General features: G+C 55.7%; 10 protein-coding genes across 10 annotated transcripts; 8 read left to right on the top strand and 2 right to left on the bottom strand.

The window, feature by feature from the left end:
- Positions 1 to 1425: 1425 nt before the first annotated feature.
- JKF63_05729 (uncharacterized protein) lies at positions 1426 to 2634 on the top strand (the record flags this gene model as incomplete). Its single annotated transcript, XM_067901683.1, has 1 exon — positions 1426 to 2634. The coding sequence occupies one exon, from the start codon at positions 1426 to 1428 to the stop codon at positions 2632 to 2634; it is 1209 nt and encodes a 402-aa protein (XP_067757709.1).
- Positions 2635 to 3335: 701 nt separating this feature from the next.
- On the top strand, positions 3336 to 4634 carry JKF63_05728 (uncharacterized protein; the record flags this gene model as incomplete). Its single annotated transcript, XM_067901682.1, has 1 exon — positions 3336 to 4634. The coding sequence occupies one exon, from the start codon at positions 3336 to 3338 to the stop codon at positions 4632 to 4634; it is 1299 nt and encodes a 432-aa protein (XP_067757708.1).
- Positions 4635 to 5671: 1037 nt separating this feature from the next.
- JKF63_05727 (uncharacterized protein) lies at positions 5672 to 6970 on the top strand (the record flags this gene model as incomplete). Its single annotated transcript, XM_067901681.1, has 1 exon — positions 5672 to 6970. The coding sequence occupies one exon, from the start codon at positions 5672 to 5674 to the stop codon at positions 6968 to 6970; it is 1299 nt and encodes a 432-aa protein (XP_067757707.1).
- A 1671-nt stretch (positions 6971 to 8641) lies between these two features.
- On the top strand, positions 8642 to 9445 carry JKF63_05726 (uncharacterized protein; the record flags this gene model as incomplete). Its single annotated transcript, XM_067901680.1, has 1 exon — positions 8642 to 9445. One exon carries the CDS (start codon positions 8642 to 8644, stop codon positions 9443 to 9445), a length of 804 nt encoding a protein of 267 aa, XP_067757706.1.
- Positions 9446 to 10089: 644 nt separating this feature from the next.
- JKF63_05725 (uncharacterized protein) lies at positions 10090 to 10425 on the top strand (the record flags this gene model as incomplete). Its single annotated transcript, XM_067901679.1, has 1 exon — positions 10090 to 10425. The coding sequence occupies one exon, from the start codon at positions 10090 to 10092 to the stop codon at positions 10423 to 10425; it is 336 nt and encodes a 111-aa protein (XP_067757705.1).
- A 218-nt stretch (positions 10426 to 10643) lies between these two features.
- Positions 10644 to 11216, bottom strand: JKF63_05724 (uncharacterized protein; the record flags this gene model as incomplete). The annotated part of the gene is made up of 1 exon (XM_067901678.1): positions 10644 to 11216. The coding sequence occupies one exon, from the start codon at positions 11214 to 11216 to the stop codon at positions 10644 to 10646; it is 573 nt and encodes a 190-aa protein (XP_067757704.1).
- On the top strand, positions 11035 to 11370 carry JKF63_05723 (uncharacterized protein; the record flags this gene model as incomplete). Its single annotated transcript, XM_067901677.1, has 1 exon — positions 11035 to 11370. One exon carries the CDS (start codon positions 11035 to 11037, stop codon positions 11368 to 11370), a length of 336 nt encoding a protein of 111 aa, XP_067757703.1.
- A 258-nt stretch (positions 11371 to 11628) lies between these two features.
- On the bottom strand, positions 11629 to 12162 carry JKF63_05722 (uncharacterized protein; the record flags this gene model as incomplete). Its single annotated transcript, XM_067901676.1, has 1 exon — positions 11629 to 12162. One exon carries the CDS (start codon positions 12160 to 12162, stop codon positions 11629 to 11631), a length of 534 nt encoding a protein of 177 aa, XP_067757702.1.
- Positions 11981 to 12316, top strand: JKF63_05721 (uncharacterized protein; the record flags this gene model as incomplete). The annotated part of the gene is made up of 1 exon (XM_067901675.1): positions 11981 to 12316. One exon carries the CDS (start codon positions 11981 to 11983, stop codon positions 12314 to 12316), a length of 336 nt encoding a protein of 111 aa, XP_067757701.1.
- Positions 12317 to 13053: 737 nt separating this feature from the next.
- JKF63_05720 (uncharacterized protein) lies at positions 13054 to 14247 on the top strand (the record flags this gene model as incomplete). Its single annotated transcript, XM_067901674.1, has 1 exon — positions 13054 to 14247. One exon carries the CDS (start codon positions 13054 to 13056, stop codon positions 14245 to 14247), a length of 1194 nt encoding a protein of 397 aa, XP_067757700.1.
- Positions 14248 to 15115: the final 868 nt, after the last annotated feature.

Below are 15115 nucleotides of genomic sequence, written 5' to 3'. Positions count from 1 at the left end.
GTCGTTGTGCTGGCGCCCCCCCCTCCCCCCCCTCCCCCCTCCCATCGCCTAGTTTACATCATGTCACACACACACACACACATCCACAGATACAGACACCGTCACTCCTCTTCTCGCAGCTCAGTTCCATAAGTCGCTCTTTTTTGTTTTTTCCGTTTCGTATCTGTCGGTGTGTGTGTGTCTGTTTTTTTTCCTTTGAACGATAACGGAGAGGAAATCGAAAAGTTTTTTGTCTCCTCTAACGTCTGCGACATAATCGATACTGTTTTCTTCCGTTTACCATGCATTTTCTTTTTTGTTCTTGTGATGTGGCTGTGATGACGGCTACGAATGAGCGGCGTTCTCCCCTCATGGCCCATTCAGCCCACCCAAAGCACCAAAAAAAAATGAGGCGGAAGCGCAAAAAGCGAAGAACCAAAAGATAAATCAACTTCACTGGAGAATGACGATGTTTTGTGAGAGTAACGTGAGAAGGAAGAGGGGGTTTAGGCGGCTTCCAAGAAATTTTCTTTTTACGGCAGCGATGCAGGTGTCGTATCTTCTCCCGTTTAGTGCCAAGTTGCTCTTGCGCTCGTAATGGAGGTCGGCAGAACCTCTCTGTTTTTCAATCCTTTCGTCGCAAACCGCGTGGCACAGCGGAGGGGAAAAAAAGAGCCTCGACAGCAGCTTCCCAGCAATGTCTTTGGCAATGGAGTATAGTCCATTTCGGTCAGCCACACCGTTTTGGAACGACCATCTCCATGGACCGACAGGCTGTGAGCGATGCCCGCGTAACGCCAGCCACAGTTTCCCCCATGCAGGCCCTTTGCAGGGGTGTCCTCGGCTTGATGCATTCACTCAACAGATCTCCACGATTCATGTTTCTCCTGCGCACCCTTACGCACATGTGCACACCTCTCTCTCTCTCTACCCACACGCGCATCTGAACACGAACACGCACCGTTGCTTTTCGCCCTGCCCAGTGCATACATCATTGCTATCCCCCTGCAAAGGAGGCAAGTCTGAGCACCGGCCGTGAACACGATCAAAAGAGGGCACAGACAACAGCAATTGGGAGCAACTCAACAAAGCAACAAAGCACTCAACATTTGCTTTTTTCAAAGGAGCACTTGTGCTTTCGTCCTTCGGGGTATACTCTGGCATTTCACGAGAGCACACGAAGAAACTCGAACAAAAGAGTGGTCTCACTCTGTGGAGCCCACCTTCCGTTCTTGCCCCTCAAGGCTGACCGCCATTCGTGTAGTGACGGTGCGAAGCAAAACGGAAAACGGGCATCTTATTTTATAGCGCGGCCTTTTTCTCACAAGTGCGTCTCGCGTGTCCGCTCTTTCCCCCCTTTATATCGTCCCTTTTCTTGAAAAGGGCGTTGATCAGTGACTGCGGCAACCGCGTACAGGATAATCGGGATACGAGTATTGCCGCTCGATGAAGCCTAAAGCGGCTCAGGTGCGGCAGCAGCAGTCGCTGACCCGACGCGCCAAACTGGAGGAGAGTGCTGCACGAGTGCAGCAGGACCTCCTCGCACGGCAGGGCTTTATGCGTAACATGGGCGGTGGACGGCAAGGGAATCCCATGTTCGGATATGGGGGTTATTCAGCGCGGTACCGCGATCCTAATCGCGGTGTCATTACGCAGGCCGAGTGGAACGAGCTCGTCGAGCGGCACGAAGACTCCGGTAGGTGGTTTCGCTACTTCTTTGGCATTCTCATTCTCGCTGCCATCCTCTTACTAACGCTTTTCAAGTATGACGAGGAGTACAACTTGGAGGTGCCACAGGTGGAGTCTGGGAGGGGCTTTGGCGAGATTCTGAACCCCGAGCGCGCTGTCGACGCTGAAGAGCTGGAAAGCTACTACAACGTCCTCGGTGTCACGGGCCGTCTCGACCTCTCACACAAGTCAGCATCAGGTCCGACCGAAGCGTCTGAGGAGAACGGCACATCGAAGAAGACGACCAGCGACCCCGATAAAGAGCGCCGACGTGAGAATTACCAGGTCCGGCAACAGATTAAAAAAGCCTTTCATGACCACCAAGAGAAGCAGGGTCAACTAGTTCACTGTGGTCGCACCTGTGAGTCCCAGAATAAACAGATAGAGCTTGCCTACAGCAAGTTGACTTCGCAGGTGGATCGAGAACTGTTTGGTGTGCTCCTGGACGCGAAGGACACCAAGTCCGTGCGCTCTACCACTCCTTCTCAACTGAAGACGAAATACGAGGAGAAGCGTCGGCAAATCTTAGAGACGGAAGACAACGAGGAGGACCGCAATATGGCGCTGGAGGAGCTGAAGGATGCTTATGAGATCATTGAAAATCCTGATGCCCGAAAGTACTACCTTCTCTACGGTGCGAAGCCACCAGAGGAGATGCGTCACGTTAGCGCTCGCCACGGTGGCTGGGGGCAGGAACTTGCCCTGGGAACCTTCAAGCACCGCATCATCATGATGTGGCTAGAATTTTTGCACCAGTACATTGGAGTGTGGGGAGAGACCGCGGTTCTCGGGTGCGTCGTGCTATTTGTGCTGTCGCGTCTGCCTAGAGCGCTAAAGGATGCAGCGCGGCTCCTGGACGAGCTGGATCCCACACTGGAGAACGACAAAGAGAGGGGGACGGCTGAGCCGGCAGAGCCGACAGACTAGACCCCCGCAGTCGACATGTAGGGCATGCGTCCCTTCGGCTCTCTTCCGCTGCCGTTGAAGCTAGGAGATGCGGCGGTGCACATTTTTTTTTCCGTGGGGAGAAGGGGAGGGGGCAATGGTGTAGGCAAACGAGAGGCGGGAAACCACCAATTCGCACACATCGCCTCGATCCGTTGCCTCGGATTTTCTCACCATCTATCTACCGCGGCGCTTCTTTACCTCAGATCCTGCAGAGGAATACGTCCTTGCCGTGCGCATGTTCCAAAGCGCGTGCGTGATGGGTCTGTATTACTGAGCTGTTTTCAGGGCACATGCCTGTGCTTATGCGTGGGCTCTCTCGTTTTTCTTTATTGAGCGTCTAAGCCGATGGCTTTGAATTTTGCTTAGAAAACACTTCCTCCATGGAGGGACCACTGATGCAGCCTTTAATCGCTGAATGTCGCTGTCGAGCTTCGTCTCATTGTCATCACCTCGGCGAGCGCACCAGCGCGTCTATATGCTTTGTTCTATGCTATTCCTCACTCGTATACAAATTCTCGCTTGACTCTCCTATGCAGGTGCATCTGCTTGTTTCTTCTCCCCACCTCTCTGGTGTTCTTTCTGCTACCATCACCGCACACAGCGCTTTCTCTGGGCGACCTTTACGTCTCCCGCTTTCACCCTCGACCCAAACCCGGAAATGCGTGTTGTTGTACGAAGCCATGGATAAACAAGACTACTACATCATCTTGGGCATATCACGTACCGCAAACAAGGATGCAATTCGACAGGCATACAAACTGAAGGCACTGCAGTTGCACCCTGACAAGAACCCAAACGGAGAGGCAATTTTTAAATTAGTTGTAAACGCGTATCAGACACTCAATGACCCAACAAAGCGCTCGGCGTATGATCGCGAGCTGATGCGTCAGCAGCGCAACACTGGCGCTCGTCCGCATCGCCAGGCAGCCCCACAGCCACCGTCTCCCGCTGCCTACCCATCGCCTTCCGACGGCACCGACGCTGGCGGCTCGCGCAAGCCGCGCTTCGCCACGGACGAGCAACTATTCAAGGATGCGTATGAGCAGTACAAGAAGAACCCCTTCTCCGGTGCCCCCAATGGCGGGTTCCGCGGCGCCAACTCGGAGGGCACCTTTGCGGAGTGGTTCAAGAAGAAGCAAGAGGAGCTGCGACGGGCGGAGGAGGTGACGAGGGCAAAGGCCGAGTATGCTAAGAATCTCGAGCGCGAGGAGCAGCGAAAAGCCGAGGAGTGGCGCAACATGCAGCGTCGGCGAGAGGAGGAGCGTGAGGAAGAGATGAGACAGGCCAAGGAGCAGCGCGAGCGGGAGCGTGACCTGTTGAGGCGCGCGCGTGAGGCCGAGGCGCAGGAGCAGAAGGCGGCCGAGCAGAAAGCGCGCATGGAGGAGTACGCTCAGGTGCAGCGTGAGCAGCAGGCGGACGTCGATCGTCATCTGCGTGACTTGGCGTCACAGAAGCGTGAGTTGGCTGAGGAGCGTCGCCGTCTTGCAGAAGAGAGGGCCGAGGTGAAAAATACGGCCGCTGAGAACCGCTACACGCGCGAGATGGCGCACAGGCAGCGCGAACTGGAATTGGCTGAGGCCGTGCGTCGAGCAGACGAAAAAGTGCGACAAGCGCAGGAACAGAAGGCGATCCACGAGGCCTGCGAACGTGCCCTCACTGAGAAGCGGATGCACGAGGAGGCGCGTAAGCGTGAGGAAGAGCAACGGGCGTTAGAAGCTGAGGTGGAGCGCGAGAAACAGCAGCGAAAAGAGGCGGTCGCTCTAGAGCAGGAGCGCACCCGCACGACAGCTGAGCTGGGAGAGCAGCGGAAGCGCGTGATTGCCCAGATGATGTCGGAGCGACGAAAGCAAGAAGAAGAGGTGTCTGCAATGCGAAAGGAGACCGATCGTATTGAAGCAGAGATGAAAGCCAAACTGGAGGCATTGCGTGCCGCCAAAAGCGCCGGCCAGACCATTAATCTGGACGAGTGGAAGCTCTAGCCTTTTCTTTTCGCTTTACTTGGTTCTGCATCTTTTTCTTGCACGTGCACTCTATGCATTGTGCTCTTCCTTGTGGGTACTCGTATCGCTTTGGTATGTGTTTGGTTCTAGATGGCGGTCTTGCGTTGCTGTTTTTCTCTCGTCTCCACCCAAGCTGCGCCGTCGTTGGCGGTCTGGTCTGTTTTATCCTTCTCCATCTCCGCCTCACTTCACAGCCGGAACTGCTGAAGGGAACTGAAGCACAGCTGATGTAATCTAAAAAAATGTGTGCGGGCGTCTTTCTGTTCATTCCTCAACTCCCTTACACGCCACGCGTACACCTTTTTATTTCCGTTGTCTCTCATTTTGTTCCCTCTCTACACTATTCTTCTGGAAAAACGCTCAGGTGTGAGCTCCCATGGGTGCGGCGCGCCCTTGCGCACGCGACCCACACTCATGAAAAGTATAGAAAATAAAAAAAAACACAATGTTCTGCTGTTTCTGCAGTAGTCGTTTGTTATTCTCGGGTGAGAAAAGTTCAGCGTCTTCTCTCGCGCTCTCACGTTCAAAGAGAGACGGGAAAGATGTGGGTGTGGAGGCAGCAAAGGCGTCGGTGCATTTCTACAGCGAAAGTTCCTATGCGGGAGATCCTCTCGCTGTTCACTCATCGCCCTTCGCTCCCCCCCACCCTCGAAAAAAATATTCGTGACCAGAGTCGTGTGCTGTTGAAATGTCATGGCAAGCCCTGAACCACGCGCTTTTCGCTCACTGGTGGACGGTAGTGAGCGCCCAGCGGGAAATCACATGAGCCGCATGCGCGGGTGCCGATGGCTGAAGGGATCGACACTCTCAAGTACTCATTTTCTTTTTTTCCCCACTGCCGCTTCTCTTTCTTGCACGCGTATGTGTATGATTTTTCTTCTTGACGGCTGCTTCGCACGCGACATGCGGGCGGCGCCGTTTGCAGTGTTTAGTGGAGGAGTTGAACTCTTCCAGTGCGCTTCGTGTGTTCTGTTTCTCACATTATATGTTTTTTAAAGTTTCTCACTCAGTTTTTCATGATGTTTGGCGGCATGTACGGTGGCGGTCTAGGAGGCATGTACGGCAGCAGTGCGCTTGGCGGCGGGCTGGGCATGGGCATGGGTATGGGTAGTAGTGCGTATGGCGGAGGCTTGGGTGGCGTGTACGGGGGCGGCGGCATGTACGGGGGTTCTGGTCTCATGGGAAGCTCCTCTTATGGAATGGGCGGTGGGCTCAACAGCCTTGGTCGCATCAACCACTACGGTTCTAACACCAACTACAACCTTGGCGGTCCCAACGGCTTTACCAACAACGGCGACGGTGCTCAGAGTAACAGCATTCAATCCCCACTCAATTTGCAGCAACAACAGGACCAGCCCAATCAGCTAGCATCCCCCATTATCCAGCGCGCAACACCGCTGCCGCCGTTGAACGAGTCACCCGAGGAGCGCAGCCGCCGTATCCAGGCGGAGCACAAGAAAGAGCGACAGCTGATTTCTCAGCAGCGAGAGCAACACCGTCAAGCGCGTCTGCAAGCCCGGATGGAAATCGCGGGTCATCTCACCAACGTGCTCGTTCAGGGCCTCCGCTCTGCTATGGAGCTGTTTGGTGTGTGCTTCGGTACTTACTATAGCATGAAGGCTGTGCGCGCATTTTCAAATTCGCAAGAGCGGATGCCAGTAATGAGGATGGGCATGGGCGCCGATAGCCCGTACGGTGTCGCGGTAGCCAAGACGCCGGCTGCCGTGACGGGTGCCTCAGGAGCCCAACAGGTTGCCACAGCTGCCAGTGGAGGTCTCAGTAAGTGGCGAACATGGCTGCTCTGCATTGCTTTTTTTATTTTGGGCGAGGTCGTCTACGGGATCGTCACGCGCCAGCGTGCAAAGCCGCCGCACGTCCGCCGTCACATCACTGGCGCCACCGAGAGCGCATACAGAAATTTGACTAGCCAGGATGAGTACGAGGTGAGCATCCGCACCAGCGACACCGAGTCGCAGCTGGCGGAGGAGGATACCGAGGAAGGGGAGTCACTCTCTGGAGCACGTGGGCTGACGTACAATTCAAACGACGTGTACAGTCCCACACAGGCAGCGCGGCAACGTGATGGCAACGGTCCCCGTCGAGTATACTATGCGCTTTACGACTACCAGGCACCGGCGGCCGACGGGTTGCAGTTGAGCTTCAAAGCGGGAGACGAGTTTGTGGTGGAGGATTTTTCCAAGGGCGGCTGGTGCGAGGCGACGACTGTAGAGGAAGGCAACTACTCGTCTCAAGGTCGTCGAGGTCTCGTCCCGGGCAATTTTCTGCGTCTCGCAGAACGCATCACGAAGCTTTAGTCTCGCATTTCTGTCGTTCCCGACGCTCTCTTTAATTGCCTTGACGCCCCGCTTCCCCCCCCCTCCCCTTCCCCCTTGCATCGCTCTTTGTTTGCATTCGTTGCTCTGCTCTACCGTGCTTGCTATCCTTTGTTCCCTTTTTTTTTCTGTGTTCCATTTGATCTCCCCCCCCCCGCTTGCACTAACCCTATACTCTGCTACTGCGTCGCCATTAATGATATAACACGGCGTGAAAAGGCAACGAATAGAAACCATGTCACTTGTGAAAGGCGGCAATATGCGACGTGTCTTGAAAGGCTCTTGGGGTGGGGAGCTGTGATGAGGGGGTTGCAGACGAGGCAAAGCAGAGGGCGTCACAGTTTATCTGCTCGTGTTGGTGTGCGTTACTTATTGCCTTTGACTCGACGAATTAGGTTTAGGGTGTCTTTTACTATGAGTGTGGGTCACTGTGGAGCTCGTTCCCCGAACCGGAAAGTTAAGGTGAAGGGGGGGGAGGAGGCTGCCTGCTGCCATTTCTTTTTATGGAAGACCACAAGAGCAATGCCTAGGCGCGTTAGTACCGCAGTGGTGGGAGGAGTTGGTCACGATGAGTGCTGATATCACACTTATCTTTTACTGGTGGCTCCTGAGACTGCTCACCCCCTTAAACACACACAGTGCTTATCTTGTTTCTTTTTGTGTGTCTTGACGAGTTCTTTTTGATTCGCAGGGAGTCTTTCAAAAGTGTTCCACCCCCTGCCCTTCGCTTTGTTTCGCCTCTTCTTTCTCCGTGTTGGTCACACTGTGTAGGCTTGGAATTTGGTTCAAGTGTGTGGTTCTCTGTTTTTTTTTCTCCCCTTTCTCTCTTCCCTCTTTGCTTTGGTCTCTTTCTTATGGGATAGGCGAGGGGGAGGGGGAGGGGGGGGGCGCCAACTGCAAGGCTCTAGCTTGCTTTTTTACTTTTCACGTTGCCCCAGGGTTTCTGGTTGTGAGGAGGAGAGGAGCGCGTATAGGGTGTGTGGTGTGCTTTCCTGTCTGTGTTGAATGTATGTGTGTGTCGGACTTCCTTCGCTTCACTTACCGTTTTCTGTAGGTCTGGAGGGATAGGAGGGGGGCGCGAAAAAAAAAAGCACGCACGCTTGCGTTTTTGTGTGCGCACCAAGGTGCTTTTAAGAGGCGGTGAAGTCACAGCGTCACATGAGGTGACCTGTGCACATATGAGAATGCGTCTATCTGTTTCTGCCCAATTGTATAGTGCGAGGGTCCTCGTGCTATTTGTGTACACGCTCTCCAGGAAGCCTTTTTTTAAACACCCCTTAGTCGATCGATCGGACGCGCTTTCTCATTGTTGGCCGTTTCATTACGTACTAGAGGAGGCCTGAGACAGCCGCGCACCGACGCCTATCCGCATATGTTCCTGTGGAAGGTAGCGCATAAGGATGACCACAGAAAACTTGAGCAGCGCCTCGTTTCCCCAGTAGCACGAATACAATGCAGCTACCGCTGTTGAATCACCACACAATCGGTGCCACCACCTACTCCTCGCTTCTGCTTTGGTACCGTTCCTCTTTTCGTTCGATGCATTCACCTGTGTTGGTGCCAACCCATTTTTGTTTTTCCACATGTGCTCACATGCATACATGATTCTCTCACAATACCCTAAACGATGTCCTCTCTCTAGGAAAAGAAGCTATGGCAGATAAGCAGCCCGCTCAAGAGGCGCCCGTTGCGGAGGCCCCCCGCGCGGAACGCGGTTTCGGCCGTGGCCGTGGTGGTCGTGGTCGCGGCGGCCGTGGCCGTGGCCGTGGCGGTCCTGGCGAGGAGAAGGAGTGGGTTCCGTGCACCAAGCTGGGTCGCCTCGTGAAGGCGCAGAAGGTCACCTCTCTGGAGGAGATCTTTCTCTTCTCGATGCCCATCAAGGAGTACCAGATCGTTGACGCCCTCATCGCCGAGGGCCAGCTGCGCGATGAGATGATGAAGATCTACCCCGTGCAGAAGGCCACATCGGCCGGTCAGCGCACTCGCTTCAAGGCCTTCAACGTCGTCGGCGACGGCAACGGCCACATCGGCATTGGTTCTCGCGTCGGCAAGGAGGTGTCGCTCGCAATTCGTGCCTCGATGATTGCGGCCAAGCTCAACATCGTGCCGGTGCGCCGCGGCTACTGGGGTAACAAGATCGGTGAGCCTCACACGATACCGATGAAGGTGACCGGCAAGTGCGGTTCCGTCGCTGTCCGCCTCGTGCCCGCGCCCCGTGGTACCGGTATCGTCGCTGCTCCCGTGCCAAAGAAGATCCTTGAGTTTGCCGGTGTCGAGGACGTGTACACGAGCTCTTGTGGCAAGACCCGCACCCACGGCAATTTGATCATGGCCACTTTCTACGCCCTGCGCAAGACCTACGGCTTCCTCACCCCCGACCTCTGGGCAGATACGGAGCCCAGCCGCGATCCGACAGACGAGCACGCCGTGTTGCTTGCCGAGACAGCTGCTGCGTAAGGGGGAGAAAGCAGAGAGGGTCTTATACCACAAACTCGACGGCCATCTCGCCTATCTTTTCATCAGTTTTTTTTTTGTCGCTTCAATTCATTTTTCCCTTGATGCATCTTCGGATAAAAATGAGCATCGTGTTACGCATACTCGTTACTAGCGGTGCACTCTCACCGTCTAGTGCGGAGGTTCCATCGCTGTGTTGAAAACGCTTGCGTCCCCACGCACAGTGTTTCTCGATGGTGTTCCTTTACGTGCTTCTTTTCCCCCCATTTTCTCACAATGCCCACACCGTCGTGTCACTTGACAATGCAAACACCGTTTCGAGCGCGGCGGTGGTGGAAGTGGCGTGGATCGCCGGGGGACAGCGCACTTGATGTTCATTACAGCACTCTTCCACAGACAACAGGCACGGGTTTTAGTTTTTCCGGTGGGAGGCGTAACGTAAACACATCTCTTGCTTTCCCTAGATATCTTTATCCTCCTCCTTTTTTTTGGTACCTCTACGTCCTCTTTGGTTACCGGTTGGGCAAAACACACACACACACACACACACACACTTCCCCAACAGGATCTCAGCTCCTCGCTTCTTCCACCATCAACCGGCAACTAACCAATCTTCTCCCTTTTCTCTCCCACCACCTCGCATCACGATGGCCTCTCCTCGCAGTGCTCCCCGCAAGGCTGCCGCCGCGCACAAGGCGCACCGCAAGCCGAAGCGCTCGTGGAACGTGTACGTGAGCCGCTCACTGAAGGCGATCAACAGCCAGATGTCGTTGTCGAGCCGCACGATGAAGATCATGAACTCGTACGTGAACGACGTGTTCGAGCGCATTGCCACGGAGGCTGCGTTGATTGTTCGCACGAACAAGAAGCGCACGCTGGGCGCGCGCGAGGTGCAGACGGCGGTGCGTCTTGTGCTGCCCGCGGAGCTCGCAAAGCATGCCATGGCTGAGGGCACGAAGGCTGTGTCGAACTCGACCCGGTAGGGGACCGGCCTGCCGGACCCCGCAGGAGTAGGAGCAGGTGGCTGCCGCAGACGCTGCTCTTGGTGCCTGCCGCGCGGCTCCTTCTCCCTCTCCTGTTTCCGCGGGGTGCGTCAAGGAAGTCCTTGACAAGCCCCTCTTCATAGATGATTTTTTTTCCTTCGCTTCTTTCTGTTCAACCTCCTGCTGTACTGATCGTCGTCTGACATGATCAGTGCGCGCTAGCAGCTAGGCCCAAATTGAGAAATACTCCCAATGCACTTAGCCCCTCCCCTCTTCCTCTTCCTCTTCCTCATCCGCCTGCCCGCTCTGCCTCCGCAACTCGTGACGCGACCGGTGATGATCATTTGCCTTGTGCCTTTGCAGACGCTGCAGAGAGAGACATCGCGGTGCGGAGGCGTTACAGCGTCACTTCTTCTCTTCCTACTGCATGCTCTCACCTCTTTGTTCATTCGCGCTATAATGTCCCCTTTCTCAACTTTCCCTGGTCTCTCCGCAAATTCTGCGTTTCCCTCGTGCGTGGTCGTGCTGTGACAGCTTCCCAGCCTCTCTTCGCTATCTAGCCACTCCCATTCCCACTCTCCCTTTTCTCTCCCACCACCTCGCATCACGATGGCCTCTCCTCGCAGTGCTCCCCGCAAGGCTGCCGCCGCGCACAAGGCGCACCGCAAGCCGAAGCGCTCGTGGAACGTGTACGTGAGCCGCTCACTGAAGGCGATCAACAGCCAGATGTCGTTGTCGAGCCGCACGATGAAGATCATGAACTCGTACGTGAACGACGTGTTCGAGCGCATTGCCACGGAGGCTGCGTTGATTGTTCGCACGAACAAGAAGCGCACGCTGGGCGCGCGCGAGGTGCAGACGGCGGTGCGTCTTGTGCTGCCCGCGGAGCTCGCAAAGCATGCCATGGCTGAGGGCACGAAGGCTGTGTCGAACTCGACCCGGTAGGGGACCGGCCTGCCGGACCCCGCAGGAGTAGGAGCAGGTGGCTGCCGCAGACGCTGCTCTTGGTGCCTGCCGCGCGGCTCCTTCTCCCTCTCCTGTTTCCGCGGGGTGCGTCAAGGAAGTCCTTGACAAGCCCCTCTTCATAGATGATTTTTTTTCCTTCGCTTCTTTCTGTTCAACCTCCTGCTGTACTGATCGTCGTCTGACATGATCAGTGCGCGCTAGCAGCTAGGCCCAAATTGAGAAATACTCCCAATGCACTTAGCCCCCTCCCCTCTTCCTCTTCCTCTTCCTCATCCGCCTGCCCGCTCTGCCTCCGCAACTCGTGACGCGACCGGTGATGATCATTTGCCTTGTGCCTTTGCAGACGCTGCAGAGAGAGACATCGCGGTGCGGAGGCGTTACAGCGTCACTTCTTCTCTTCCTACTGCATGCTCTCACCTCTTTGTTCATTCGCGCTATAATGTCCCCTTTCTCAACTTTCCCTGGTCTCTCCGCAAATTCTGCGTTTCCCTCGTGCGTGGTCGTGCTGTGACAGCTTCCCAGCCTCTCTTCGCTATCTAGCCACTCCCATTCCCACTCTCCCTTTTCTCTCCCACCACCTCGCATCACGATGGCCTCTCCTCGCAGTGCTCCCCGCAAGGCTGCCGCCGCGCACAAGGCGCACCGCAAGCCGAAGCGCTCGTGGAACGTGTACGTGAGCCGCTCACTGAAGGCGATCAACAGCCAGATGTCGTTGTCGAGCCGCACGATGAAGATCATGAACTCGTACGTGAACGACGTGTTCGAGCGCATTGCCACGGAGGCTGCGTTGATTGTTCGCACGAACAAGAAGCGCACGCTGGGCGCGCGCGAGGTGCAGACGGCGGTGCGTCTTGTGCTGCCCGCGGAGCTCGCAAAGCATGCCATGGCTGAGGGCACGAAGGCTGTGTCGAACTCGACCCGGTAGGGGACCGGCCTGCCGGACCCCGCAGGAGTAGGAGCAGGTGGCTGCCGCAGACGCTGCTCTTGGTGCCTGCCGCGCGGCTCCTTCTCCCTCCCCTGTTTCCGCGGGGTGCGTCAAGGAAGTCCTTGACAAGCCCCTCTTCATAGATGAAAAATTGCTTTTTCCTCCATATTTTTACTTCTCCTCCCCGTCTTTCTCAACATGAAGTGTTAGTGACAGCGTACTGGCCAAACAAGCGGAACAAAAAAAAGGGGGTTGCTCTCACAGACCAGGACACCGGAATTGAAGCACATTTGTTGTGCGCGGTTTTTTTCCCCGACCTCATGAGGAATGAGGACGGCGTGCCTCGTGGTCGTCACCAGCCGGCCATCTACCCGTCTTATCTAAAGTGATGTATGTTTACCTTTTTTTCCAATCTCCAGCCCCGCCGTGTTCATCTGTTGGTCTCGGCAAGTGGGGCTGGATTGCTCGCCGTGGGCTTGCTTTGCGTATTTTCGTGCCTTATCCTTCTCCACTTCCGTCACTCCACTTCCTTTACGTCTCTCTACGATGTGCACACACGTTCATATTGACACTCACTGACGCCTATAACTCACACAGCTAGTGAACTAACGCATTTTATTTTTAGCTGTTGCTATTTAACCCCCCTTCCTTCTTTGTAAGAAGCACTATCTCCGAGTTTCACTGAAAGACTCCAAACGAAAAACTACCGAGCAAACAGGTGCTAGTTTTTCTTGAAAATGAGCGCAGGCCCGAAGCCAGAGGTTCGCCAGGCCCCGAGGGAGCGAAACTCGAGGAAAGCGGGCACGGGCAACTCCAGTAGTGCACCCGCAGAGCGCCCGCCGCGCCGCCGCGATAACGGAGACAGCCGCGGCAACGCCGACCGCCGCGAGAATGTTGAGCGCCGTGAGAATGCGGACCGCCGTGGCAATGGGGATCGCCGAGAGGGCGGCGAGCACCGTGACAACACGGAGCGACGTGAGGGCGGTGAGCGTGGCGATCGCCGTAATCGTCCAGAGCGCATAGAGCGCCCACGCCGCCCGCAGACGACAGGGCCGGTATCTGCCACTGAGAGGAGCAAGCCAGTTATCGAGGAAAAGACGCATAGACCTATTGTGCACGTGAAGGGCGATCTTGCGTCGTGGTCGACGTGGGCGAAAAACGGTAATGGTCCATCGTTCGCGGATATGGTGCGCCAGCGCGCGAACGCGGCTGCAGAGGGGCACGCTGCTAAAGAAAACTCGGCTTCGAAGGAGGAGGCACCGTTGAAGGTGCAACCGGAACCTGTGCAGCAGCCCGCCCCCGCGCAAGCGGAGGAGTCATCGGAAGAAGAGGTGGTGATTGGCACTGTACAACCCCCTGCCATGGTTGAGGTGGAGCCTATTCCTGATCCGTCGTTGCCTCTCTCGGTGATGGCACCGCACTACGTACTGGAAATCGAGCGCGTAGTGTCCATGAAGCTGCCCCCCCGTGTGACCCACATGGCAGACACGCAGCGCGGCCTGTACATTTTCTCGGCGCATGCGGGCAAGCCTCCCACCCCCCCTCCGACCGCTCAGCAGCACGCTGTCTACCGTCCTGACACAGCGAACCTCGGCGCACGGCAGTGGTCTCTCGGTACTGACTCGCGCATCCAGCAGCCTCCGCAGCAGCAGCAGCAGCAGCAGCAGGCTTGGCCGTCGGCTGGCCAGTTTGACTACTGGAACAGTGTATCAGAGCGCGCACCTGTTTCACGACCGTTCGTGGGAACCCAAGCACAGGCGCCGTACAACTCCTACCCCTCTGCAGTGCCTCTCTCGCATCAACGTGCCCCCAGCAATGCGTTCCCCGTTCGCTTCCGCTCCGGCGAAGTCCCTGAGGCGGCCCTGCGTCAGCAGTCTGCCGTACCTTTCAACCGTGCTCCTCAGCAGACCAATGGCGGTGGCGTTTGGTAGTTCAGGTTGATGAGCGAGGACGCCTTGTGGTGAGAATCAGGGCAATACCCTTTCCTCAAATCGCATTATGTTTTGGAAGGAACAAGTGAGGTGCAAGTGAGGAGCTATTGAGCAACCGAGGTTTTCCAGAGTGAGAATAACGAAGTACATGACTGCGCGATGTAGGAGGCAGTGCTCCTCTCTTACTTCCTTCTATACTCACCCGAAAGATCACTATCTGTGCGCTTCCTTAGAGAACAGGTGTGTCAGAGAGAAGGAATACTTCTCAAAACGTTTTCCGAGGACATGTTTCCGTAGCGAAGAGTTCCCCACAGTCGCGTGCATCGCGCAAAAAAAAAGAGGCTCGTCGGTATGTCTGCGCTTTTTTTCTTGTGTAAGTAACCTCAACAAAGAAGAAACAGAAAACAAACAACCACCGACGGTCAGGAAGGAACGGCGGCAAACGACCCAAAATTGCGGCTGAGGAGAAAAGCAAACCCAAACAGACAACCGATCTCTTGCACAAGGGAGTGGCAGCGGTGTAAGGTGACCGTGACTCCCACACAGCTCGATCTCGGCTGCTCCACTCTTGTCGCCTGCCCTGTGTCTCACATGTTGTGTGCGCTGATCTCCTCTCTTGCTGTGCTTCTAGATAAAAAAAAACACATTCGGCTATGACGCTCGATATCCGTCTTGTAACTTTGTGCTGCTCCCCGCTTCACAGGTCACTGCTACCTCATGTGATGTCAATGGAATGAAGGCGTGACGGCGCACCACCAGCTTTCGACCGTGCCTGGCTCGGAGGGGGGGGGCTTTCTGCTTTCATGACTGCACACATGTACGCACCTTTTATCTGAGATATCTTTGCTTTGATTTCCCCTCCTGCAAA

The sequence above is a fragment of the Porcisia hertigi genome, chromosome 19 (assembly GCF_017918235.1).
Source record: "Porcisia hertigi strain C119 chromosome 19, whole genome shotgun sequence".
NCBI lineage: Eukaryota > Euglenozoa > Kinetoplastea > Trypanosomatida > Trypanosomatidae > Porcisia > Porcisia hertigi.
This window is presented reverse-complemented; position numbering and strand designations above follow the sequence as displayed.